General features: G+C 42.3%; 3 protein-coding genes across 4 annotated transcripts; 2 read left to right on the top strand and 1 right to left on the bottom strand.

Annotated features, from left to right (window-relative positions):
- Positions 1-816: 816 nt before the first annotated feature.
- On the top strand, positions 817-8,524 carry LOC118389537 (cytokine-inducible SH2-containing protein-like). The gene is made up of 3 exons (XM_052527202.1): positions 817-1,342; positions 3,688-3,857; positions 7,673-8,524. Exons 2-3 carry the CDS (start codon positions 3,716-3,718, stop codon positions 8,140-8,142), a joined length of 612 nt encoding a protein of 203 aa, XP_052383162.1. The 5' UTR covers positions 817-1,342; positions 3,688-3,715; the 3' UTR covers positions 8,143-8,524.
- Positions 8,525-13,897: 5,373 nt separating this feature from the next.
- On the top strand, positions 13,898-19,930 carry LOC118388872 (transforming protein RhoA-like). Of its 2 annotated transcripts, XM_035778420.2 has the most exons (5): positions 13,898-14,049; positions 15,253-15,410; positions 15,723-15,843; positions 17,628-17,758; positions 19,342-19,930. In XM_035778420.2, the coding sequence occupies exons 2-5, from the start codon at positions 15,255-15,257 to the stop codon at positions 19,513-19,515; spliced, it is 582 nt and encodes a 193-aa protein (XP_035634313.1). In that variant the 5' UTR covers positions 13,898-14,049; positions 15,253-15,254; the 3' UTR covers positions 19,516-19,930. The 2 variants fall into 2 exon arrangements, with proteins under 2 accessions (XP_035634313.1, XP_035634312.1); XM_035778419.2 differs by lacking the exon at positions 13,898-14,049 and having other exon boundaries at positions 15,069-15,410.
- A 375-nt stretch (positions 19,931-20,305) lies between these two features.
- On the bottom strand, positions 20,306-27,044 carry LOC118388871 (transmembrane protein 43). Its single transcript, XM_035778418.1, has 12 exons — positions 26,795-27,044; positions 26,267-26,410; positions 25,915-26,049; positions 25,422-25,516; positions 22,951-23,000; positions 22,685-22,754; positions 22,452-22,522; positions 22,062-22,189; positions 21,681-21,755; positions 21,245-21,346; positions 20,969-21,086; positions 20,306-20,833 (listed from the first exon to the last, which is right to left on the bottom strand). The coding sequence occupies exons 1-12, from the start codon at positions 26,807-26,809 to the stop codon at positions 20,631-20,633; spliced, it is 1,206 nt and encodes a 401-aa protein (XP_035634311.1). The 5' UTR covers positions 26,810-27,044; the 3' UTR covers positions 20,306-20,630.
- Positions 27,045-27,727: the final 683 nt, after the last annotated feature.

Raw genomic sequence — 27,727 nt, 5'->3', positions numbered from 1 at the left:
TCTGAATACTTATGTAAATGTGATTTTTCAGTTCTTTTTTAATGCATTTGCAAACATTTATAAAAACCTGTTTTTTCTTTGTCATTATGGGGTATTATGTGTAGATTGATGAGGGGGGAAAACGATTTAATCAATTTTAGAATAAGGCTGTAACATAAGGTCTGAATACATTTTGAATGCACTGTATGCCCCCTTTATTTATCCTTTGGTTCTGACTACAGAGTGAATACTGTAAGAACGGCTCATGTTCTGAATGCTGTCACTGTACATTTCAAAGGTGCTGAACAAATAGTGTTATTGACTACCTCCATCCTAGCTCGCTCATGAATGTCTTAATTGAAATTACGGATTGCCTCATCCGCTCGCCATCCTTTTATGCCATAGTTTGTACATCTCAGTTGTCAGTGGAAACCACATTTGTTTAACCATATCAGGTGTGTTTTTTTTAAAGGCAGTAAATGAGGCTGAATGAACTGTTTTGCTGCCAGACAAGGCTTCGCTGATAGCCAGGTGTAGCAGTGGCAAGGATTCACTCCATGGTGCTGAAAAGAAAGCTCTGCTGTTGGGACAGCTTTATGTAGGCCCTAACAGTTTGTGGACACCGTTTGTCACCATTATAGTGAATTTAATGTATTGTTTAGTGTCGTGTAGTGGCTTTGCTGGCACTGAGTTGATTATCCCTGCTATAGAACATTAGGGGGGCGGAGCATTATAAAGGGGCGGCCCAGTCAATTTGAGTCAGCTTTTCTGGAAAGTCCTCTACTTGGAAGTCATCAGCTGCGCATTACTTGTGAAGCCAGCTGGGCCGCTTCCATAACACTGTCGCGCGGCAGAGAAGTAAACGGAGCACGTATGGAGCCAATCGAAACGCAGCGCAGGTCATAAGCGCAGTTCCGAGAAACCGAGTGGGCAAAATTGGCCCCTGCCACCGCCGCCGCTGAAATACAAAGCTATTCTTAGAATTAGATTCCTAGAACTTCCGTCAACCCGCAAAACTGAATTTACAGGAGAGGCGTTTTCTCACCGTCTTTCTGTAGAATAAAACATAGAACAGTTGTGTCTGGCGAGTGGATCACTGCGTTGGACCTAGACTATCTCTGCCAAGGTTGACACTGACATATTTCCTTGTCACCAAAAGAAGTTAAGATTTTTTATTTTTGGCAAAATATCAGAATAGTCTGAGATAATGAGAAACATTTTTTTGTCGGATTATTGGCGCCATGACAGCATGAACTCAGCGACTGTTCCTACAAATTAAGAATCACTGGATCTGTTAAATAATTATATAGCCTATCACATTTTTTCAACTGGATTGAATTTCATTATGATTGTGTGTTCAAAGGTAAGTCAAATGTATTGTTGGAACAATTATTAGGCTCGGTAATAATGCTTTCTCCCTATATGCTCATTTTAATTTCACACTGACTTGTGCTGAGAAAATGTAGCTTCAGTTTTGACATCAAAATTCAGTATTAGCAGAGATCGTATTCGTTGTATCAGACGGAGTGTAACAAAGCCAGGATAATTATTAAAGGGTTTATTATATATATGATTTTATATTCGAAGATGAAATTAGGCCTTTAATCGAAAAATGTCGGCACATTATGGCTGTATTTTTAGCTGAAACTTTGAATGTTAATGGACCTTTTATCCGGAATGGAAGCGATTGCAGGTCAAGAATTCGGATTTGACCTTGTGACCTACATAGCCTTATATATCTCATGCTAGTAAACACATTTTGCCATGAGGCTAAGAGAAGATATAGCAGTTTTAGAGCTCAGGGATTCTTGAAAGGCAGGACAATGTAATTTTTTGATTGTTTAATTCTAACATTAGATTAATTAAAATATGTAATACAAATCTCCAAACATGTTTTGTTTTGTTTTATAACACTATTTAATGCTCCAGGAAATATTTTGTTAGTAATTTGGCATGTTTGTTTTTCTAGATTTAGAACATAAAACAAAATGCATAAAGCAAACATTACCCCACAGGTTTAGCACAGCAAATACTTCAATTCTTTAAGCATATGTTGCAGAAAAGTGATACAAATATTTATTTCAGAATATATATAAAGAAATATTGACTCCATCAGTAACAGAGTAACAAGCCACTGATGGAGTTGATGACATATTTTTGCATATGTAAATGTAAAAGTTCACTACAAACATTTGTAAAATATGGAAAATGATTCATTTGAAAATCCCCAATTAAAACCTTTCTATCAGGTCTTTCAACAAAAATCTGATGAAAATGTATTGCACGACATGTAATGAGGACATACCTAAGGGGTCCTTATGGTATGGCTGACCCTGCTCATTCATGATTTAGGATTTTAGACAAATCTGACAAAGTTGACCAAATCTCTGGACATCTTTTAGGAATCCCAGTTTTGGGAGAAATATTCTTTAAAGTCAAAGATGACCATTGAAAAAAACTACATAAGATCGTTTTTCAAGTATTAATATCCATTATAGGCAGTTTTTACAATTCGTAACACTTTTTGGATAGTTTGAAAATGGGATTCTTCGCTCCGGAGTAGAGCATTTCCAGGCATAGAGGCAACATAAATAATATGGAAAGTATTTGGAAAATTCCCCATAAATATTCCCCTAATATTCCCCATAAATGTACATTTTAAACTCAAATAATGCAACAAAATATTTTGTTCTCAAGAATAGAAATAAGTTTTCCCTGCCAGACAAGGATTGTCCCAACTTTCAAGAATCTCTGAGCTAATTTCCTGCTATTCTATGCATTTTGCCATGAGGCTGAGAGAAAATGGTTTAGTGTTAAAGTTAATTTCCTGTCATTCTAAACATATCTTTCATATGAGGTGTCCATGTGCTATCTTGGGGGCCAGACCTCCAGGGGAGGGGATAGCTGACAAGTATTTTTCTCTGCTCTGTTGATGAGTATTTTTCTCCACTCACATATGAGTACTAAAGGCCTAGTGTACTAATTTTGTCCACTAATATTTTTATTTAGATATATCATGGGGTGTTGCAGCACCCTCAGCACCCGTACTTCCCCCGGCTATGATGGTTGATACTAAAAGTAGGAAAGAATCTTCATTAGGCTACAGATTCCTGACACATTTACATACATAACATTTGCCACATTTTATGTAATGGCAGCGTCAGTGCCTTTGTGCACCCTGTCTGACCGTTTAACAAAGTGCCTCCTATGGGTTCATATCAGTGGAGGCTGCTGAGGGAGGACGGCTCATAATAATGGCTGGAACAGAGCGAATGGCAGGGAATCAAACACATAGAAACCATATGTTTGATGTATTTGATACAATTCCACTGATTCCACTCAAGACATTACCATGAGCCCGTCCTCCCCAATTAAGGTGCCACCAATATCCTGTGGTTCATGTATCCCCATTTGCCAAGTCTTGAAATACTGTTTTTGTAGTCTGATATTCAATGATTTTCATCAGTTATTATTTTCTCTGGGTGTCCGCCAGCTCATGCTTTTTATTTCCAGAAACATCAAACACAAAGCAAGCTACATGAGCAATCTCTCCCCCTCCCACCACTTATCTTATTTGCCAACATTGTGGGGTGGAATTCACAACCATTTTGCCATGCCTATGACATATGTTTCTGTCTCCATAGTAACTATTGTGTTATAGCCTATCCTATCCATGCACTAAATGGACAATCCTTTGCCTCACCTCAGGGCTCTGTTGCCAGGGCCACCTTCGGATATGATTGTCAGGACGATGAGCAGCATGCAGCAGGATCATGGTGAGAGAGGAGGGTCATGTCAGAATCCAGCGGTCCCTCTCTACGACTCTACAGAGGACCTCTGCTGCATAACCAACACCTTCCAGTACCTGCAGAACTCAGGTACGCCTGCTAAATCAAATCAAATCCAATTTTATTGGTCACATACACGTGTTTAGCAGATGTTATTGCGGGTGTAGCAAAATGCTTGTGTTTCTAGCTCCGACAGTGCAGTAATATCTAACAAGTAATATCTAAAAATGTTACAACATATTCCCAATACACAAATCTATGTAGAATAATGTAATTAAGAATATATAAATATATGGACGAGCAATGTCAGAGCGGCATAGACTAAGATACAGTAGAATAGTATAGAATACAGTATATTCATATGAGATGAGTAATGCAAGATATGTAAACATTATTAAAGTGAGTAGTGTTCCGTTTCTTAAAGTGGCCAGTGATTTCAAGTCTATGTATATAGGCAGCAGCCTCTATGTGCTAGTGCTGGCTATTTAACAGTCTGATGGCCTTGAGATAGAAGCTGTTTTTCAGTCTCTTAACACACCGCTTTTAATCCATGCCCACAACCCCCAATTGTGTGTATGTGTGTTTAAAAAATATATATATATATTTCACCTTTATTTAACCAGGTAGGCTAGTTGAGAACAAGTTCTCATTTACAACTGCGACCTGGCCAAGATAAAGCATAGCAGTGTGAACAGACAGCAACACAGAGTTACACATGGAGTAAACAATAAACAAGTCAATAACACAGTAGAAGAAGAAAAAAAGAGTCTATATACATTGTGTACAAAAGGCATGAGGAGGTAGGCAAATAATTATAATTTAGCAGATTAACACTGGAGTGATAAATGATCAGATGGTCATGTGCAGGTAGAGATACTGGTGTGCAAAAAAGCAGAAAAGTAAAATACATAAAAACAGTATGGGGATGAGGTAGGTAAATTGGGTGGGTTATTTACCGATGGACTATGTACAGCTGCAGCGATCGGTTATCTGCTCAGATAGCAGATGTTTAAAGTTGGTGAGGGAGATAAAAGTCTCCAACTTCAACGATTTTTGCAATTCGTTCCAGTCACAGGCAGCAGAGAACCGGAAGGAAAGGCGGCCAAATGAGTTGTTGGCTTTAGGAATGATCAGTGAGATACACCTGCTGGAGAGTGTGCTACGGGTGGGTGTTGCCATCGTGACCAGTGAACTGAGAAAAGGCGGAGCTTTACCTAGGATAGACTTGTAGATGACCTGGAGCCAGTGGGTCTGGCGACGAATATGTAGCGAGGGCCAGCCGACTAGAGCATACAGGTCGCAGTGGTGGGTGGTGTAAGGTGCTTTAGTAACCAAGCGGATGGCACTGTGATAAACTGCATCCAGTTTGCTGAGTAGAGTATTGGAAGCCATTTTGTAGATGACATCGCCGAAGTTGAGGATCGGTAGGATAGTCAGTTTTACGAGGGTAAGTTTGGCGGCGTGAGTGAAGGAGGCTTTGTTGTGAAATAGAAAGCCGATTCTAGATTTGATTTTGGATTGGAGATGTTTGATATGAGTCTGGAAGGAGAGTTTACAGTCTAGCCAGACACCTAGGTACTTATAGATGTCCACATATTCTAGGTCGGAACCATCTAGGGTGGTGATGCTAGTCGGGCGTGCGGGTGCAGGCAGCGAACGGTTGAAAAGCATACATTTGGTTTTACTAGCGTTTAAGTGCAGTTGGAGGCCACGGAAGGAGTGTTGTATGGCATTGAAGCTCGTTTGGAGGTTAGATAGCACAGTGTCCAAGGAAGGGCCAGAAGTATACAGAATGGTGTTGTCTGCGTAGAGTTGGATCAGGGAATCGCCCGCAGCAAGAGCAACATCATTGATATATACAGAGAAAAGAGTCGGCCCGAGAATTGAACCCTGTGGCTCCCGCATAGAGACTGCCAGAGGACCGGACAACATGCCCTCCAATTTGACACACTGAACACTGTCTGCAAAGTAGTTGGAGAACCAGGCAAGGCAGTCATTAGAAAAACCGAGGCTACTGAGTCTGCCGATAAGAATATGGTGATTGACAGAGTCGAAAGCCTTGACCAGGTCGATGAAGACAGCTACACAGTACTGTCTTTTATCGATGGCGGTTATGATATCGTTTAGTACCTTTAGCGTGGCTGATGTGCACCCGTGACCGGCTCGGAAACCAGATTACACAGCGGAGAAGGTACGGTGGGATTCGAGATGGTCAGTGATCTGTTTGTTGACTTGGCTTTTGAAGACCTTAGATAGGCAGGGCGGGATGGATAGAGGTCTGTAACAGTTTGGGTCCAGGGTGTCTCCCCCTTTGAATAGGGGGATGACCGCGGCATCTTTCCAGTCCTTGGGGATCTCAGACGATATGAAAGAGAGGTTGAACAGACTGGTAATAGGGGTTGCGACAATGGCGGTGGATAGTTTCAGAAATAGAGCGTCCAGATTGTCAAGCCCAGCTGATTTGTACGGGTCCAGGTTTTGCAGCTCTTTCAGAACATCTGCTATCTGGATTTGGGTAAAGGAGAAGCTGGGGAGGCTTGGGCGAGTAGCTGCGGGGGGTATGGGGGCTGGGGGGGTGGAGCTGTTGGCCGAGGTTGGAGTAGCCAGGAGGAAGGCATGGCCAGCCGTTGAGAAATGCTTGTTGAAGTTTTCGATTATCATGGATTTATCGGTGGTGACCGTGTTACCTAGCCTCAGTGCAGTGGGCAGCTGGGAGGAGGTGCTCTTGTTCGCCATGGACTTTACAGTGTCCCAGAACTTTTTGGAGTCAGAGCTACAGGATGCAAATTTCTGCTTGAAAAAGTACCCCCTGCCATGCCCTCTAGTGCGCTACCTTCAGGACTACCCCTTCCAGGTATGACGTATGATGGTCATCTGGCAACCATCCCTGCCCAAGGAAGGGCACACAGCAGCTCTAGAGTCCTCCCATTGAGGGCCAGAGGTTATTACCTGACTGCGTGTATTGGTTCCTGACTTCCCTGAACAGTTGTATATCGCGGGGACTTTTCGATGCTATTGCAGTCCGCCACAGAATGTTTTTATGCTGGTCGAGGGCAGTCAGGTCTGGAGTGAACCAGGGGCTATATTTGTTCTTAGTTCTACATTTTTTTGAACGGAGCATGCTTATCTAAGATGGTGAGGAAGTTACTTTTAAAGAATGACCAGGAATCCTCAACTGACAGGATGAGGTCAATATCCTTCCAGGATACCCGGGACAGGTCCTGCTTTAGGGAGCGTTTGACAGTGATTAGGGGTGGTCGTTTGACTGCGGACCCGTAGCGGATACAGGCAATGAGGCAGTGATCGCTGAGATCATGATTGAAGACAGCGGAGGTGTATTTGGAGGGCCAGTTGGTCAGGATCACGTCTATGAGGGTGCCCTTGTTTACAGATTTAGGGTTGTACCTGGTGGGTTCCTTGATGATTTGTGTGAGATTGAGGGCATCTAGCTTAGATTGTTTAGGACTGAACAAACTCTGAAGGGGGGGCGATCAATTCACAAATGTTAAGCATATCCCAGTTTAGGTCACCTAACAGAACAAACTCTGAAAGACCATGGTGCGATGGGGGCGGCACCTCAATTCACAAATGGTGTCCAGGCACAGCTGGGAGCTCTGAGGGGGCGGAGTCAATCACCACCTTCCGGAGACACCTGAAACCCCAGGAATACAGGCGGCAACAGTGAGAGACTTATTTCTGGAGAGATTCATTTTTTTTAAATTCTGGAGAGATTAATTTTTTTAAACTAGTAGTTCGAACTGTTTGGGTATGGACCTGGAAAGTATGACATTACTTTGTGTGTGTGTGTGTGTGTGTGTCAGTGTTAAAGTCTGTGTAGATGCTGTAAGATGATTTACAACACAGTAGTCATGTGTAGTAACATATGGGTCTGTTTCTGGCTCCAGGTTGGTACTGGGGGTCTATTTCAGCCAGTGAGGCTCGAGACGCTCTCCTGAAGATGTCAGCGGGAACCTTCCTGGTACGCGATAGCAGCCACCCCCTCTACATGCTGACCCTGTCAGTGAAGACGGCCTTTGGCCCCACCAATGTACGCATTGAGTACATCGGGGGTCGGTTCCGGCTGGACTCCAGCTCTCCAGGCCCCCCTCACTTGCTGTCCTTCCCTGATGTCTGCAGCCTTGTACAGCATTACGTGGAGGACCCTTCTCAACCTAAAGCCAAACCCAGGTCGCCCAAGCCCGCAGTGAAGGGCAATGCAGTACTGCTCAAGCTGCTGCGTCCCCTACCCCAGGCCTTCCCCTCCCTCCAGCACCTTACCCGCCTCACCATCAACCACCACACTGACTGTCCGTACCAGCTGCCCCTGCCATGCCCACTAGTGCGCTACCTTCAGGACTACCCCTTCCAGGTATGACGTATGATGGTCATCTGGCAACCATCCCTGCCCAAGGAAGGGCACACAGCAGCTCTAGCATCCTCCCATTGAGGGCCAGAGGTTATTACCTTTTTCTTATAGGGTCAGAAATGGCCTCAGCTCAGCCGGACAGTGGCACCATGGGAAGCAAAGTGCAGTGTTGTCTGGGAAGAGTAGAACTATACACATCTCACTGGCCCTTGGGCTTCTCATACAGACACACATGAACCAGACTCCTAAAATGAAATTTCTATAAACATTTATACTGTTTACGTTAATATTTTGTCAAGGATTTTATAAGAATTACATTATATGGATTATTTGTCAATTAATGCAAATAAATATATTTTATAGTAAAAATTGTAATAAAAGATGTCTCTTGTTCATCTTGTCTAACCCATAATCTATTCTAAACAATCATTAACAGACTTATAGAAGGTAGCAGTAAACTGAAAAGGGGAGTAATTACTCTACCAGGAATTATAGTGTAATAATAAAACCAACACCTTGCTGCGGTATGCCCTATTATCTTTCACAGATGGAAGGATGCTGATGAAAATGAAACACAACAGGTTTCATAAAACACTTACATGGCAAAATGATTAGCATTGAGCGCATTGCTGGGAGCATTTCCACGGACACATTATGCCTGAGGTGGTTTCCATGAAGTGGATTTAAGCTATGCTTAGAACATCTCTTATCAGGATTAGAGCCAGAGCCATGGTTATTAATACACCAACAGAGGATGGGTTGTACTCACACTCACTCACACGTACAAACAGAAGCGCATACAAACACACACACAGACGCACATGAACAGTAACCTGCACGGGCACACACACACAAAGCATTGTGAAGCATTAGAGACAGGCTGACTATTTTGTCAACTTTACGTGCCGCGTTCATCCAGTTATCAAGTCGGAAATTTGAGTTTCATAGTTCCGACTACTAGCACATGAATCCGGCATAAGTCTATTTTGTGACAACAAAAAACACACATATTGCAGTCTAGACAATGGGGCACGGGCACCCCTGGCGTAGGTTCTGAACTGTGTGGTTTCAGTCCGTTTCTACGGAGAGAGAGGAAACCCTGACTGTACCCAATCATTTCTGTCCGACTCTTTCCCATCAAAGCTTTTTCTACCACCAGCCCTACTTACTCCCTCTTACCTCGTTGGTCTGTTTCCCCTATGTAAAGCTAGCCACAATAAGGCTGAGCCACAATAGTGGAATATGCGGTTCGCCTTCAAAATAAAAATCTCTAATTGAAAGTAATACAAATGGATACAAATTGTGGAATCATGCCATCTTTGGGCTAGATAAGTCAAAAGAAAGTTGGAATTATGTTATATAAATTCAACAAAAAAACAGCAATTGGTTAATTTGACAAAAAAAACACACATATCAGTTGAAATCGCACCTTGGATGTATTCCGCTTCAGAATTGGGGATATAGTTACATTTCACTGTACAGACTTACCAATGTGGTATCAGTCTACTCAGTGACAACCACAGAACACAACTGTGAAGAGTTTAAACCAATATTAGTGTCGAAGCTCATATTGCGGGACTCTGAAACCACTGTGAAATGAGCCACGTTAATCTTACTAGTCAACCTACTATGTGTATTGGACATTCATATTGCACTGTACAGTCTTACCTATGGATTGTGGATCACTGAAATGTTGTATCAGTCTACTCAGTGACAGTACAGTGCAATATGAAAGTCTAATATGCATAGTAGGTTGACTAGTAAGCGTAGTGTGGCTGACTGGGGAGGTGATTTCCCACATTGCAATATGAATGTTCAATACGTACATGTGCTGAATAGTGAGGTGAATTCCCACAGCTAAAGTCCCACAATAAGTGCTACAATACTAATAAATATATATATTTTTAACTCTTCACAGTTGTGTTTTTTGTTGGTGTCATTGAGTGGGCTGATACCCAATTTCTTGAATAGGTAAGGCTGTATAGTAAAATGTACAGTGCCTTGCGAAAGTATTCGGCCCCCTTGAACTTTGCGACCTTTTGCCACATTTCAGGCTTCAAACATAAAGATATAAAACTGTATTTTTTTGTGAAGAATCAACAACAAGTGGGACACAATCATGAAGTGGAACGACATTTATTGGATATTTCAAACTTTTTTAACAAATCAAAAATTGAAAAATTGGGCGTGCAAAATTATTCAGCCCCTTTACTTTCAGTGCAGCAAACTCTCTCCAGAAGTTCAGTGAGGATCTCTGAATGATCCAATGTTGACCTAAATGACTAATGATGATAAATACAATCCACCTGTGTGTAATCAAATCTCCGTATAAATGCACCTGCACTGTGATAGTCTCAGAGGTCCGTTAAAAGCGCAGAGAGCATCATGAAGAACAAGGAACACACCAGGCAGGTCCGAGATACCGATGTTTAAAGCCGGATTTGGATACAAAAAGATTTCCCAAGCTTTAAACATCCCAAGGAGCACTGATCAAGTGATAATATTGAAATGGAAGGAGTATCAGACCACTGCAAATCTACCAAGACCTGGCCGTCCCTCTAAACTTTCAGCTCATACAAGGAGAAGACTGATTAGAGATGCAGCCATGATCACTCTGGATGAACTGCAGAGATCTACAGCTGAGGTGGGAGACTCTGTCCATAGGACAACAATCAGTCGTATATTGCACAAATCTGGCCTTTATGGAAGAGTGGCAAGAAGAAAGCCATTTCTTAAAGATATCCATAAAAAGTGTTGTTTAAAGTTTGCCACACGCCACCTGGGAGACACACCAAACATGTGGAAGAAGGTGCTCTGGTCAGATGAAACCAAAATTGAACTTTTTGGCAACAATGCAAAACGTTATGTTTGGCGTAAAAGGAACACAGCTCATCACCCTGAATACAACATCCCCACTGTCAAACATGGTGGTGGCAGCATCATGGTTTGGGCCTGCTTTTCTTCAGCAGGGACAGGGAAGATGGTTAAAATTGATGGGAAGATGGATGAAGAAAACCTAATGTAGTCTGCAAAAGACCTGAGACTGGGACGGAGATTTGTCTTCCAAAAAGACAATGATCCAAAACATAAAGCAAAATCTACAATGGAATGGTTCAAAAATAAACATATCCAGGTGTTAGAATGGCCAAGTCAAAGTCCAGACCTGAATCCAATCGAGAATCTGTGGAAAGAACTGAAAACTGCTGTTCACAAATGCTCTCCATCCAACCTCACTGAGCTCGAGCTGTTTTGCAAGGAGGAATGGGAAAAAAATTCAGTCTCTCGATGTGCAAAACTGATAGAGACATACCCCAAGCGACTTACAGCTGTAATCGCAGCAAAAGGTGGCGCTACAAAGTATTAACTTAAGGGGGCTGAATAATTTTGCACGCCCAATTTTTCAGTTTTTGATTTGTTAAAAAAGTTTGAAATATCCAATAAATGTCGTTCCACTTCATGATTGTGTCCCACTTGTTGTTGATTCTTCACAAAAAAATACAGTTTTATATCTTTATGTTTGAAGCCTGAAATGTGGAAAATGGTCGCAAAGTTCAAGGGGGCCGAATACTTTCGCAAGGCACTGTAAGTATGCCCCCAATTTGAATTTTTATTTCACCTTTATTTTACCATGTAAGCTAGTTGAGAACAAGTTCTCATTTACAACTGCGACCTGGCCAAGATAAAGCAAAGCAGTGCAACAGAAACAACAACACAGAGTTAAACATGGGATAAACAAGCATACATTCAATAACACAATAGAAAAAAAATTAAGTCTATATACAGTGTGTGCAAATGGCATGAGGAGGTATGGCAATAAATAGGCCATAGTAGCAAAGTAATTACAATTTAGCAGATTAACACTGGAGTGATAGATGAGCAGAAGATGATGAGCAGATGGTGGTTTGTAAGTAGTGATACGGTTGTGCAAAAGAGCAGCAAAGTAAATAAAAACAATATGGGGATGAGGTAGGTAGATTGGGTGGGCTATTTGCAGATGGACTATGTACAGCTGCAGCGATCGGTTAGCTGCTCAGATAGCTGATGTTTAAAGTTAGTGAGGGAAATGTAAGTCTCCAGCTTCAGCAATTTTTGCAATTCATTCTAGTCACTGGCAGCAGAGAACTGGAAGGAAAGGCGGCCAAAGGAGATGTTGGCTTTGGGGATGACCAGTGAGATATACCTGCTAGGGCGCATGCTACGGGTGGGTGTTGTTATCGTGACCAGTGAGCTGAGATAAGGTGGAGCTTTACCTAGCATAGACTTATAGATGACCTGGAGCCAGTGGGTCTGGCGATGAATATGTAGTGAGGACCAGCCGACTAGAGCATACAGGTCGCAGTGGTATAAGGCGCTTTAGTAACAAAGCGGATGGCACTATGATAAACTGCATCCAGTTTGCTGAGTAGAGTATTGGAAGCCATTTTGTAGATGACATCGCCGAAGTCGAGGATCGGTAGGATAGTCAGTTTTAGGGTAAGTTTGGAGGCATGAGTGAAGGAGGCTTTGTTGCAAAATAGAAAGCTGATTATGGATTTGATTTTGGATTGGAGATGTTTGATATGAGTCTGGAAGGAGTGTTTACAGTCTAGCCAAACACATAGGTATTTGTAGTTGCACACGTATTCTAGGTCAGAACCGAGTAGTGATGTTAGTCGGGCGGGCGTGTGCAGCGAACGGTTGAAAAGCATGCAATTGGTTTTGCTAGCGTTTAAGAGCAGTTGGAGGCCACGGAAGGAGTGTTGTATGGCATTGAAACTCGTTTGGAGGTTAGTTAACAGTGTCCAAAGAAGGGCCAGATGCATCCAGAATGATGTCGTCTGCGTAGAGATGGATCAGGGAATCGCCCGCAGCAAGAGCGACATCGTTGATATATACAGAGAAAATAATAGTCCCGGGAATTGAACCCTGTGGTACCCCCATAGAGACTGCCAGAGGACCGGACAACAGGCCCTGTTGGTGAACCAGGCGAGGCAGTCATTTGAGAAACCAAGGCTATTGAGTCTGCCGATAAGAATATGGTGATTGACAGAGTCGAAAGCCTTGGCCAGGTCGATGAAGACGGCTGAACAGTACTGTTATTTAGCAATGGCGGTTATGATATCGTTTAGTATCTTGAGCGTGGCTGAGGTGCACCCGTGACCAGCTCGTAAACCGGATTGCACAGCGGAGAAGGTACGGTGGGATTCGAAATGGTCGGTGATCTGTTTGTTAACTTGGCTTTCAAAGACTTTAGAATGGCAGGACAGGATGGATATAGGTCTGTAACAGTTTGGGTCTAGAGTGTCACCCCCTTTGAAGAGGGGGATGACCGCGGCAGCTTTCCAATCTTTAGGGATCTCGGAAGAAACGAAAGAGAGGTTGAAGAGACTGGTAATAGGGTTTGCAACAATGGCGGTGGATAATTTTAGAAAGAGAGGGTCTAGCCCAGCTGCTTAGTACAGGTCCAGGTTTTGCAGCTCTTTCAGAACATCTACGATCTGGATGGGGGGGCTGGGAGGAGCTGCTCTTGTTCTCCATGGACTTTACAGTGTCCCAAAACATTTTGAAGTTAGAGCTACAGGATGCAAATTTCTGCTTGAAAAAGCAATGCAACATGATTTCAACTAATTTGTTGTTGTCAAATTAACTATTGTCTTTTGTTGAATTTATATAACATTCCAAACTTGTTTAGCATGATCTAGTCCAAATATGGCATGATTCCAATATTTGTATCCATTTGTATCACTTTCAATGAGGGACTTTTATTTTAAATGCAACCTGCAAATTCCACTATTGTGGATAATCCTTATTGTGGCTTGTTCACATAGGTGTCTGTTTCAGTGCACCCCCTCAAATAAGGTTGGGACAGAGCTAGCAAGTCAAGCCTGAGGCCGAGACATTATCCAGAAAACAACAATCTAGCTACATATTGGTCAGGTATGGCTAATTATCTAACCAATATAACTCATTAACCAATATTGCAGTAATATAACCGCATTAAAAGCTAGCTAGTTAATCCGGTATCGCTATATACATGTATTTTCCTCTAGCTGCAATATTGCCAGCTAGCAAGTTAGCCACCCCATCACTTCCGCCTCTAATGGCTTGCTAGGTTAACGTTAGCAAATCAGTTATTTTTGATTACCTGATTCAAATAGTTAGTTCTGTTGTTTACGTGGTATTCGTGCCCTGTACTATCAGATATGGTCCGCAGGAATTATTCATCACACATTTGTTGACCAGCTAGCTATACCTAGTTAACGTTAGCTAAACTAACACAATACAAAATTTAAGTTGCTAACTAACTATCCTAGCCAAGTTAGCTAGCTGGGTATGTTTTTTTATTTATTTGATTTTTTTATTTCACCAGGTAGGATAGTTGAGAACAAGTTCTCATTTACAACTGCGACCTGGCCAAGATAAAGCATAGCAGTGTGAACAGACTACACAGAGTTACACATGGAGTAAACAATAAACAAGTCAATAACACCATTTGTTGGTTGTCTAGCTGAATTCATCATCATATTGTGGCTAATCAAACTAACGTTAACTTCTTCAAAGTTGTTTACTAGTCAGGAGGTAGATAGCTAGCTACGAACGTTATGTTCTGGCTAAATTTAAATAATATTCTATTACTGAAAAGACACAACTATGGCTTGGTTTCAGGATTCACAAATCTTGCAGGGGAGTTTTCCCAATCATATGAATTAATCAATGATTAAAAAAAAAAGTATCTTATTTTGAAGTGAGAGAGCTAGGCTTTTAACAAGGATTTATTTTTGAAGGACAGTTCCACCATTTGCTACATCTAACAACAAATCCTAATTATCAACTGCATGGCTCTCAGATCCTGTTCCTGGAGATCTACTGTCCTGTAGGTGTTCATTCCAACCCTCATCTAGCGCACCTGATTCTAATAATTAGCAGGTTGATAAGCTGAATCAGGTTAGTTACAATTGGGGTTGGGGGTGAAAACCTACGGGAGGTTAGCTCTCCAGGAACAGGGTTGGAGACACCTGAAATACGTAATCTGTGGCCCATTCAGGACTTGACATCTGTTGTCAGTACCATCCATGCTCCAACTCTTTGACCTGCAATGTATTTATGCCCGTCTCTCAATGTTCTCTATCATTTGTCCAGTCATGGCAGCCATCCGAAAGAAGCTGGTCATAGTGGGAGATGGCGCATGTGGGAAGACGTGTCTGCTGATCGTCTTCAGTAAAGACCAGTTCCCCGAGGTCTACGTGCCCACTGTCTTCGAGAACTATGTCGCTGACATTGAGGTCGACAGCAAACAGGTGAAAAGTCCCCTCCCTTTTGTTTTTTCAACCTGTGAATTCTGTTGATTGTCCTACACCTGCCAACACTGCCATTGCCTCCTCCCAATTTGCATCATCCCTCAAGGCTTGCATACATTGCCAATAGTGGCAGACAGTGTTGGCAGTCATTTGATTTCTCAATGCAGTGTAATGATGTCATGTTGCTGACTCCATCAATAATGAAATGTTAGGTTGGCCATTCGGCATCATGCCTTTTCAAGTAGGTCACGTACACTGTATCAGCTGTAAGTTGGGCACAGTTGGCTGATGTCTCTTGAAATCCTATGGCAGGTTGAGTTGGCACTATGGGATACAGCAGGCCAGGAGGACTATGATAGGCTCCGCCCCCTATCTTACCCAGATACAGATGTCATCCTCATGTGCTTCTCCATCGATAGCCCTGACAGTTTGGGTGAGTATTTAATGCCGCAACACACAGATCCAGTTGAACTCGAAAGTTTACATACACCTTAGCCAAATGCATTTAAACTCAGTTTTTCACAATTGCTGACATTTAGTCCTAGTAAAAATTCCCTGTCTTACATCAGTTAAGATCCCCACTTTATTTTAAGAATGTGAAATGTCAGAATAATAGGAGAGAGAATTATTTATTTCGGCTTTTATTTCTTTCATCACATTCCCAGTGGGTCAGAAGTTTACATACACTCAATTAGTATTTGGTAGCATTGCCTTTAAATTGTTTAATTTGGGTCAAATGTTTCGAGTAGCCTTCCACAAGCTTCCCACAATAAGTTGGGTGAATTTTGGCCCATTCCTCCTGACAGAGCTGGTGTAACTGAATCCGGTTTCTAGGCCTCCTTGCTCGCACATGCTTTTTCAGTTCTGCCCACAAATTTTCAATAGGATTGAGGTCAGGGCTTTGATGGCCACTCCAATACCTTGACTTTGTTGTCCTTAAGCCATTTTGCCACAACTTTGGAAGTATGTTTGGGGTCATTGTCCATTTGGAAGAACCATTTGCGACCCAAGCTTTAACTTCCTGACTGATGTCTTGAGATGTTGCTTCAATATATCCACACGATATCCCTCATGATGCCATCTATTTTGTGAAGAGCACCAGACCCTCCTGCAGCAAAGCACCCCCACAACATGATGCTTCCACCCCTGTGCTTCACGGTTGGGATGGTGTTCTTCGGCTTGCAAGCCTCCCCCTTTTTCCTCCAAACATAACGATGGCGAAACAGTTCTTTTTGTTTCATCAGACCAGAGAACATAGCTCAAAAGTACAATCTCTGTCCCCATGTGCAGTTGCAAACTGTAGTCTGGCTTTTTTATGGCGGTTTTGGAGCAATGGCTTCTTCCTTGCTGAGCGGCCTTTCAGCTTATGTCAATATAGGACTCGTTTTGCTGTGGATATAGATACTTTTGTACCTGCTTCCTCCAGCATCCTCACAAGGTCCTTTGCTGTTGTTCTGGGATTGATTTGCACTTTTCACTCCAAAAGTACGTTCATCTCTAGGAGACAGAGCCCTTCCTGAGCGGTATGACAGCTGCGTGGTCCCATGGTGTGTATACTTGCGTACTATTGTTAATACAGGTGACCGTGGTACCTTCAGGCATTTGGAAATTGCTCCCAAGGATGAACCAGACTTGTGGAGGTCCACAATGTTTCTGAGATCTTGGCTGATTTCTTTGGATTTTTCCATGATGTTAAGCAAAGAGGCACTGAGTTTGAAGGTAGGCCTTGAAATACATCCACAGGTACACCTCCAAATGACTCAAAGGATGTCAATTAGCCTATCAGAAACTTCTAAAGCCATGACAATTTTCTGGAATTTTCCAAGCTGTTTAAAGGCAGTCAACTAAGTGTATGTAAACTTCTGACCCACTGGAATTGTGAGATTATTTCACTGTCTAAACAATTGTTGGAAAAAATTACTCGTCTTGCACAAAGTAGATGTCCTAACCGACTTGCCAAAACTATAGTTTGTTAACAAGAAATGTGTGGAGTGGTTGAAAAACAAGTTTTAATGACTCCAACCTAAGTGTATGTTAACTTCGGACTTCAACTGTATATACACATGCATGCAGATTCTGTTTTGTGACACGGGCCCTTGTTTTGGTGACAGAGCTTTGACAAACTTGTAAGGCACACTTGCACACACAATAAGAGGAATTGTACCTGGACAGCCTTGATTAGTATTCTCTTGATTTCTGCCCTTCTCTCCTGTGTAGAAAACATCCCAGAGAAATGGACTCCAGAGGTCAAACACTTCTGCCCTAACGTTCCCATCATCCTAGTGGGCAACAAAAAGGACCTGCGTAACGATGAGCACACCCGCAGAGAGCTAGCCAAGATGAAGCAGGTAGTCAGTTACACACACACTAAAGTTGTCATCAGGCTTGAAAATTCAAATCCAGTCTGACCTATCCAGAGTCTGAAAAACAGCCAGACTTCTAGAAAACAGTTGAGCCTTTACCCAGACCATGTTGCCATTGTGCATAACAGCAAATTTCACCTGTAGGTTATATTGACTGTTGAGAACAATTCTACGAAAAGAAGACAGACTCACCTTATTTGTGTAGGGCTAGATAGATTCAGCTGCTAGCCTATCTTTTCTTGAGCGGATGGTCAGGGGGCCAGAACATAATTTCAAATAATCTGTTGCTTAACTGAACAAAAATATGACTAAAGCATAATAATTTCAAACCTTGCTTGCATTTGTATACAATCACGTATACACTATATATTCAAAATTATGTGGACACCCTTTTAAATTAGTGGATTCGATCATTTCAGTCACACCCATTGCTGACAGGTGTATAAAATCGAGCACACAGGCATGCAATCTCCATAGATAAACATTGGCAGTATAATGACCTTACTGAAGAGATCAGTGACTTTCAACATGGCACTGTCATGGGATGCCACCTTTCCAACAAGTCAGTTTGTCAAATTTCTGCCCTGCTAGAGCTGCCCCGTTCAACAAGTGCTGTTATTGTTAAGTGGAATCGTCTAAGAGTAACAACGGCTCAACTGTGAAGTGGTAGGCCACACAAGCTCACAGAACGGCAAAACCGTGTGCTGAAGCACGTAAGTCTGCTGTCCTCGGTTGCAACACTAACTACCGAGTTAAACTGCCTCTGGAAGCATCGTCCGCAAAATAACTGTTGTGAGCTTCATGAAATGGGTTTTCAAGCCTAAGATCGCCAAGCGTCTGCTGGAGTGATGCAAAAGTTAGCTGCCATTAAACTCTGGAGCAGTGGAAACTGATTCTCTGAAGTGACGAATCGCGCTTCACCATCTGGCAGTCCGACGGACAAATCTAGATTTGGTGGATGCCAAATGAACGCTACCTGCCAGAATGCATTGTGCCAACAAAGTTTTTGTGGAGGAGGAATAATAGTCTGGGGCTGTTTTTCATGGCTCAGGCTAGGTCCCTTAGATCCAGTGAAGGGAAATTGTAACGCTACAACATCCGATTACATTTTAGACCATTCTGTGCTTCCAGCTTTGTGGCAAGTTTGGGGAAGGCCGTTTCCTGTTTTGCATGACAATGCCCCGAGCACAAAGCAAGTTCCATACAGAGCCCTGTCCTCAACCCCATCGAACACCTTTTGGATGAATTTGAAAAGCAGACTGTTTGAAGCTTAGTGTACAAAACCGAATGTAAGAAGCAAAAACAAAACTTCTGACCAGGAAGCATAGAAAGTAGCACACACAGAACAGATCTATCGCTTCTTAGACTCACATTTCTATATGAATATGGTCAGGTCGCCCAAAAGGATACTACATGTAGCTTTAAGTTTAAAATAGGACTTAAGTCAGAATTAACAAATCCAAGGACATTTTAGAAAATTATTTTACTACCTTTTTTGGGGGGACATTGGGGTCCTGATAATGTAGGAAAACACACACACATGCCTAATTCTCCCCCACCCACAACAGGAGCCTGTGAAGCCAGAGGAGGGACGTGACATGGCGAACCGGATCAGTGCCTTCGGTTACATGGAGTGCTCTGCAAAGACCAAGGATGGTGTGAGGGAAGTGTTTGAGATGGCCACCAGGGCGGCGCTACAGGCCCGGCGGGGGAAGCCGAGAAATAAATGCCTCCTACTGTAAAGAGGCATGAGGGACTCTGCCTCCTACTGGGGGCAAGGCAGAAGAGATTAGATCTATTCCCCCTCTGCCCCACAAGACTGTGCTCCCCATTTTCTACTAAAGGTGTAATGCTTTTAATTTGTCTTAAAGTGCGTCATGTTTTTGTCAGTATTCAATGATGGGGTTATGGAAAAGCTTTTTTTATTGTACATTAGTGAATCTGCCATATCAACACTTCCTTTGAACTTGTACTGCCATGCAACCTATTGTTGTCATACCTGCCAATTAAGTGCTTGAGCCCCACCCACTGAACTGAGGAATGTCTCCATAGCCAATCAGGGTGGGGTACCCATACACTGATCCAAAGGCTTGATATTTTGGTGTTATGCACATACAGGCATAACATTTTTTAAATAAATGTGCTTCATATAAAGCCCTATGTGCATCTATTCATATGTGCACACAGAAATGTGTCTAATAAATACCTTGACAGTGGAAATAAATTACAAATGTATGTTTGTAAGAAGCTAAATTGAGATACTGTATTGTAGCGAATTCAGGGGGGGTGGGGGGGTGGACTCGAACCTCAGGTCCAAAGGTTCCGAGTACTTCAGGAGACTGACCTTACATGGGCACCATCCTACTTCTGGCACCAATGTAGCCTGGATCCAGCGACTCAAGGCAACGCCATGATATCTGAGCATCTTGAAAAAGGTGGCTATGTATTGATTTAAGGTCACCACAGTATCATTGTGTCGCAAGAACAATGAGTTCTGCTTACATCTGCCCATACTAAGTTAAGCACAGAGGGTGGACAACTTAACGCACATTTTATTTAACATTATGTAACACATTCATAAGCAGTATACAATCAAATGCCTTACATGCTTAAATATCCCTTCTAAAGTCTTTGGTATTATTGCTAAACTTGTTCAATAATATGTGCAAATGTATTTGTCTTATGTAACATTGTTCTGCACTTTTCTTAGATTGACCACATTATCTAAATTCCTGAGGGGTCTGTCAAAGAGCTAAGGGACTATTTGGTGAGGTGACAAGACAATGGATCTGAAATGATTGTTCTGCAAGGATTGGAGAGCTGATGCCGAGGCTCGTTCAGTTCAAAGCGTTAAACATCATTGGTGTTTCTTGGCCGGGGCGCGAGAGCGGGCGATGACGACTGGAATCACAGCCATGGCGATTAGCCCCACAGCCACTAGGGGGCGGTAGAAGATCCAGCCAGAGGCGATGGTGAGCAGGGAGAGGGAGCAGGAAATACACAGGGCGAAGAGCTTCAGCCCCACGCTGATCAGCTCTCGAAGAATAGGGATCCAATCCACTGGATAACAAAATACACGAGTTAAGAGACACTGACATGCATGCAGAGCAGTTCATTTGAGTGGAACGTAACCACATGGTCTATGCTTAGGGAAAGTAAAATGAGGTATTGGAGTAAACCAATACTGTGTGTTACCCAGTGTGTGGATGATGCGGATCATCAAACTAATGCCAAGGAACATGAGTAACCAGCCTCCAGCCCTGAGAGCCCAGGTCAGCATAGCATTGTTATTATGCTCCCTCTCAAACACTTCCTACAAACAAAACCAACAGGGATGTGATCAAGGCAGCATAGAAAAATCAAGACATGGTTCAGAGTAGGTACATTTCAGTGATGGATGAATAGAGGACATTGTCAGAAGCAATCAGGAAAAGTCACATCCTTCAAAAAAAAAAAAAAAAAAAAACTCACCTCAGCAGTGAGCTCCTCCAGATAAATGATCTCCAGTGTGTCTCCTGATTTGGTCCTAAAGGGCTTCAGGGTGTCAGAACTCTGCATGGCCACAATACTGACCTGTGGGACACCAGGCTCTCAGATCAGTTACAATACTCCAGTTAGCAATCAGTTGATGACGAGTTGTTCCACTGACAGCTCATTTGAAGAAGATTATGGACTTATATAGTATATACAATGACATAAGGGGTACATGGGGGCAGCATTTAGTACACAGTGACATAAGGGGTACATGGGGGCAGCATTTAGTACACAGTGATTGATGCTAAATAATGACTGATAACAGAGAGTTGAAAATAACTTCTCTATTGGGAGATGGACATTTCACAAGTTGACAACAGCAATCTACAAGCTGACCAACCTGAGATCAGTATAAAGCGCCTGATGTACTCACTGTCTGGGCTGGCCCAGGGTAGGTCCCCTCCCCACTGAGTCCTGCATAGGAGAAGCTCACACGCACATCTCCCACCTAAACACAAGCAAACAAATTACCAAAGTTTTGAATATAATGGATACAAGTGAATAGAATGGATATGAGTATCATGAGCCTAAGCATACCAGCCTTTATGTGAAAAGCTATAGATTTATGAAGGTGAGTTATTGTGTGAAAAACTGTAGGTTTGTGTTGGTGAGTCTGTAAAAAGCTATGCATTTGTGTATGCAAGTCATTGTAAAAAGCTCTGAAAAGATCTGATTAGGCATTTTGTCATGAGTGGGGGTATCTGAATTGGGCTGCCTGTTTAAACGCAGCCATTGTGTTGAGAGTGACACTCACCTCTGGTCTGCGGGGGTGTTGGGTGTGGTAGAAGTAGTCCTCATCAACCGTGAGAAAGGAGTCAGAATCAGGGGCAGGGAGACCCTTCAGACTCAATGTCTGGAAGTTCTCAATCTGATCCACCAATCCTCAGGAGACAATAAAACAAATTAATCAATTACCCAATCATTAGCTCAGTTGGTAGAGCATGGCGCTTGTAACGCCAGGGTAGTGGGTTCGATTCCCGGGACCACCCATACGTAGAATGTATGCACACATGACTGTAAGTCGCTTTGGATAAAAGCGTCTGCTAAATGGCATTTATTATTATTATTAAGAAAATCACTGGGATACAATTCAAAAAGGTTGTTAGACAAGCAATGGAGCTGCTAGCCTGTGTTCTGTAGATACCTTTGGAGAGCGAGAAAGGTCCAACCTGAACATCAGAAGCCACCACTGTTACACTCTCCACTGCCATGGCACTGTTAAAAAATAAATAATAATACATTTAAAAAAATCACCAGCATGTCAGGTAGAGATGACCAAATACCTCTGTACCAGTTCATCAACATAATACCGGCTGTAGTTGTGACAGAATGAGTGAGACAGAAAGAATGAGACAGAGGACAAAATAATTGGAGTACCTCGGGTTGATGTGACCAATCTCTTTATCAAAGTTCCTGCTGTTGATAAGCTCTGCCTTCCACTCTGAATCTGAAGAAAGAGTTAGGATAAATTTGAAACGTGTCGTGTTTATAGTACTTCACTGTGTGGTACACACAGGAGGTTGGTGGTACCTTAATTGGAGGACGGGCTCATGGGTAATGGCTGGTTTCCATGTGTTTGATGCCATTTCATGCACGCCGTTCCAGCCATTATTATGAGCCATCTTCCACTGGTCTGTACTTACTGTAGTTGTACGTAGTCTCAGTCTTGGACTCTCCATCCTCATCATAGTCTCTGAGGAATGGTCAACTAGCAGGTTACAAATTCAAATATACACATCTAACACATGTAGCTGCCAAAACCTAACCACGGTATTAATTCTGAATGAGTACGAGCTATGGATTCCTTTAAAAAAATATATATAAACATTTATTTATTTAAAATCGGCTGTTAAGTAGTGAGTGAACGAACAAAAAAAATAGCATGTGCCTGAAAACCAGTTCAGCAAAGACAAAATGAGTGTTTACAGGCATACTAATAATTCAATATTAAACTGATTACGGCAATAGGCAGAGTATGGCAGTCACGTAAACACCTTACTCTGCATCAGGTCATAAATGAAGTAAGAATATGCTGATTAAAGCACCTGCATTTCTTTTAAACTTATTAGGAAATGTGAACCCCAAGAGTATATTTGACCTGTGCATGTGCACCAGACTAACGAGCCTCCTGCTCTTTTGCGCAAGTGAAGTGAGTTTTGGAAAATCTGAAAGTACAGTGCAGTCGGGAAGTATTCAGACCCCTGGACTTTTTCCACATTCTGATACGTTACAGCCTTGCTCTAATATTAAATTGTTCCACCCCCCCCCCCCCTTCTCAAATATACACACAATACCCCATAATGACAAAACAAAAACAGGTTCATAAGTTTTAGCAAATGTATTAAAAATGTCAAACTGAAATATCACATTTATTGTGTTCTTGGTCACCTCCCTGACTAAGGCCCTTCTCCCCTGATTGATCAGTTTGGCTGGGTGGCCAGTTCCAGGAATTGTGTTGATGGTTCCAAACTTCTTCCTACTAAGAATGATGGAGGCCACTCTGTTCTTGGGGACCTTCAATGCTGCAGATATTTTTTGGTACCCTTCCCCAGATCTGTGCCTCGACACAATCCTGTCGTCTCAGAGCGCTACGGACAATTCCTTCGACCTCATGGCTTGATTTTTGCTGACATTTACTGTCAACTGTGGGACCTACATAGACAGGTGTGTGCCTTTCCAAAATCATGTCCAATCAATTGAATTTACCCCAGGTTGTCTCCAATCAAGTTGTAGAAACATCTCAAGGATTGAATTGAAATTGAATATCCCTTTGAGCATGGGGAGGTTATTAACTACATTGTTGATGGTGAATCAAAACACCCAGTCACTACAAAGATACAGGTGTCCTTCCTAACTCAGTTGCCGGAGAGGAAGGAAACCACTCAGGGATTTCACCATAACTCCAATGGTGACTTTAAAACAGTTAGAGTTGAATGGCTGTGATAGGGGAAAACTGTGGATGGATCAATAACATTGTAGTTACTCCACAATTACTAACCTTAATGACAGAGTGAAAAGTAAGCCTGTACAGTATAAAAGTATTACAAAACATGCATCCTGTAAAACTGCAAAGAATGTGGCAAAGAAATGAACTTCGAAATCCTGAATACAAAGGGTTATGTTTGGAGCAAATCCAACATCACTGAGTACCACTTCATATTTTCAAGCATGGTCCTAGCTGCATCATGTTATGGGTCTGCTTGTAATAGGCAAGGGGTTTTTTAGGATAAACATAAAATGGAACAGAGCTAAGCACAGGCAAAATCCTAAAGGAAAACCTGGTTCAGTCTGCTTTCCAACAGACACTGGGAGACAAATTCACCTTTCAGCAGGACAATAACCTAAAACACCAAGCCAAATATACACTGGAGTTGCTTACCAAGTCAACATGGAATGTTACTGAATGTCTTAGTTAAAGTTGCCCCAAAATATAGCAATACAAAATAAAATTGCCTTCAAAAGCTATAGCGAGACTTGAAAATGGCTAACTTGACAGTGCTTGAAAAATTTTAAAAAGCATAATGTGCAAATATTGTACAATCCAGTTGTCAAAACTCTTATTATAGACTTACTCAAAGACTCACCGCTGCAATCACTGCCAAAGGTGATTCTAACATGTATTAATTCAGGGATGTAAATGAGATATTTAATTTTTAATACATTTGCCAACATTTCTAAAATTATGTTTTCACTTTGTCATTAGGGAAAGTTGTCTAGTCAGTTGTACAACTGAATGCCTTCAACTGAAATGTGTCTTCCGCATTTAACCCAACCCCCTCAATCAGAGTGGTGCGGGGGGCTGCCATAATCAACATCCACATCTTTGGCGCCCGAGGAACAGTGGGTTAACTGCCTTGCTCTGGGGCAGAACGACAGATTTTTACCTTGTCAGCTCGAGGATTCGATCCAGAAACCTTTTGGTTACTGGCCCAAGGCTCTAACCACTAGGCTACCTGCCTACACAATGGGGTATGATGTGTAGATGCGTGCATTTTTAATTTATTTAATCCATTTTGAATTCAGGCTGTAACACAACCTAATGTGGAATAAGTCAATGGGGTATGAATAATTTCTGAATGCACTGTACCTACCAGATCATAAGACCCTGACTCACCTGCTCTCGCTGTACTCCACCCACTGGTACATCTCCACCTGTCTCTTCAGCTTCACCGCCTGCACCGCAACTCTGTAGTTTGGGTCATGGAGAGGCTAGAGAGGGGAGGGATGGGAGGAGGACGTGATAACAGGTTAAGATCAGGGATCATATCCAAAGTGACTCAGAGTAGGAGTGCCGATCTTTTAGATCATAATAAATAAGAATATATGGACAGATCCTAGATCAGCAGCACATAATCTGGAATGCTTTGTGGATGTAGGCCCAGTGAAAGACATGACAGATCAGAAAGAGGCTTAAGGGAACACTTCTGTAAAGCATTAAAGTAGGAGAACTGAATAGCAAGTAGAAGGCCTATCTATATTGGTTGATTATTTACCCAAGAGGAACAGTAGCGCTCAGTTGAAACAGCACCTTTTATAGAATTTGGGCCTGGTGATGAGACTGGTAAGGGGAATAGTAATGCATAGTGGTAAGTATTGTAGGCCTATACCTGTAAGGTGCGCAGTGGGCCTGTCATGTGAACCAGATGGTTGTTGTTATGGTCCAGTGGGCTGGAGTACAGGTGCAGGGACACCACCTGAGAGAGACCCTCATCCAGGGAGGTAGCCGTTCTCAGGGCCCTTCCCTGTGTGGGAAACCAACTGTTGGACTACTGGAGGCCTATACCTGCCAAATAGCCTATTATACACACAGCTCAAATAAATGGTTTATTTGAAATGTGCCACCCCATGTAATTGTCATATTCCAGACATCTTTCGTTTCAATTATGCAATATTCTAGAAATGTCCACTGACATAGACACTTAAATTGTGCTGCTACACACACTGTTTGAAACTACTCGCCTCATTGGTGAAGAGGACGTAAAAGGAGAGGGCGAACAGTACAACACCAGTAACTGTTCCCCCTGCGGTTTCACTCAGACGCTCCAGGAAGCCGGGCTTGGAACGGCTGGTTGTCCGCGTGTGCTGGTCATGTTCTGCCGCTAACTGTGAGAAGGACAGAAGAAATATGCAGGGCCCGGTTTCCCAAAAGCATTTTAAATATGAACTATGCAGAAATCGCTCCGCCATTTCCTGGTTGCTAACGTTACAATAATTCGCCTAATTTCAAGTTAATGTGAAGAAACAAGCAAGTTTAGAGAATCATTATACCATCCAAACCGCTGACATTTTCCATAATCCAAAATATTTTATTTTCAACTGTCGTGAATTGTCCTGAACAGTCCTGAACCGCCTGTCCATCACTACTCACTTTTAGGGCTGTGTAGCTGGATGAAAATGAATATCAGAATGACTGATAAAATGAACGAAAATTGCACTGATAAATGGCAAGGCTGGCTATGGTAAGGTTAATAAAGAAATAAAACTTACTGTTGGAGCCGACATTGTCCACGCCCAACCGTGTATCAGCAAAGAGATGAAGTTAAAGAAGTTTGCAGTTCGCTATTTACGTCCTTGATTCAAAATAGACTTGCAAGCATTAGCTGCCCGCGGATACTCAATTGGTCAAGCAAGAGACCTCAACACAATAAAGCAATAACTTGAAATACGAGTTTCGTGAGGTAAAAGGACATTTGCCGTATTTTCTTGGGGATGCTGGGAAATGAAGGCATGCTGTCATGATGGCCCCGCCCAATCTGTCCGCTTGAGATAAGCATTTTTTTTTGTACGGAGGTCTATGAGAGAATGTCGACTAGAAGTTTCATAATGTTTAGGCTTTTACAAATGTACTGATAAAAGTGGATCCCCGCGGGAATTCTGGCAATGTTGAGAAAAACGACTTAGTTGTTGTGCCTGTTGTCAGTGGTGGAAAAAGTACCCAATTTTCATACTTGAGTAAAAGTAAAGACACCACCATAACAGAAAATGACTCAAGTAAAGGTGAAAGTCACCCAGTAAATACTACTTGAGTGAAGGTCTTTGGTATTTGATTTTAAATATACTTAAAGAAAGTAAATGTAATTGCTAAAAGTATAAATCATTTCAAATTTCTATGTTAAGCAAACCAGGTGTCACACATTTCTTGTTATTTTTTTTGCAATTTACTGATAGCCAGGGGCACACTCCAACACCCAGACAGCATTTACAAATGAAGCATGTGTGTTTAGTGAGTTTGCCAGATCAGAGGCAGTAGGGATGAACAGGGATGTTCTCTTGAGAAGTGTGTAAATTGGACCATTTTCCAGTCCTGATAAGAATGAAGGCACAAACTGATATTCTGTTACCAAACTTTGCATCTGCACAGTTCTTCAAGTAAATGTGTTTTTGTAAAATCTTTAGTGGAAATGGTTCAAAGTAGTCATT

Source organism: Oncorhynchus keta, chromosome 10 (assembly GCF_023373465.1).
Source record: "Oncorhynchus keta strain PuntledgeMale-10-30-2019 chromosome 10, Oket_V2, whole genome shotgun sequence".
Taxonomy (NCBI): domain Eukaryota; kingdom Metazoa; phylum Chordata; class Actinopteri; order Salmoniformes; family Salmonidae; genus Oncorhynchus; species Oncorhynchus keta.
This window is presented reverse-complemented; position numbering and strand designations above follow the sequence as displayed.

Excerpts from the sequence above, each read along its gene's own strand:
- LOC118389537 (XM_052527202.1), top strand. The coding sequence starts at position 3,716 with ATGATTGTCAGGACGATGAGCAGCATGCAGCAGGATCATGGTGAGAGA. Across the intron at positions 3,858-7,672 it reads CCAGTACCTGCAGAACTCAG|GTTGGTACTGGGGGTCTATT; the intron begins GTACGCCTGCTA and ends TTCTGGCTCCAG.
- LOC118388871 (XM_035778418.1), bottom strand. Across the intron at positions 21,756-22,061 it reads AACACCCCCGCAGACCAGAG|GTGGGAGATGTGCGTGTGAG; the intron begins GTGAGTGTCACT and ends GCTTGTGTTTAG. Across the intron at positions 21,347-21,680 it reads ACCCTGGGCCAGCCCAGACA|GTCAGTATTGTGGCCATGCA; the intron begins GTGAGTACATCA and ends GGTGTCCCACAG.
- LOC118388872 (XM_035778419.2), top strand. The coding sequence starts at position 15,186 with ATGCTCCAACTCTTTGACCTGCAATGTATTTATGCCCGTCTCTCAATG. Across the intron at positions 15,411-15,722 it reads TTGAGGTCGACAGCAAACAG|GTTGAGTTGGCACTATGGGA; the intron begins GTGAAAAGTCCC and ends ATCCTATGGCAG. Across the intron at positions 17,759-19,341 it reads AGCTAGCCAAGATGAAGCAG|GAGCCTGTGAAGCCAGAGGA; the intron begins GTAGTCAGTTAC and ends CACCCACAACAG.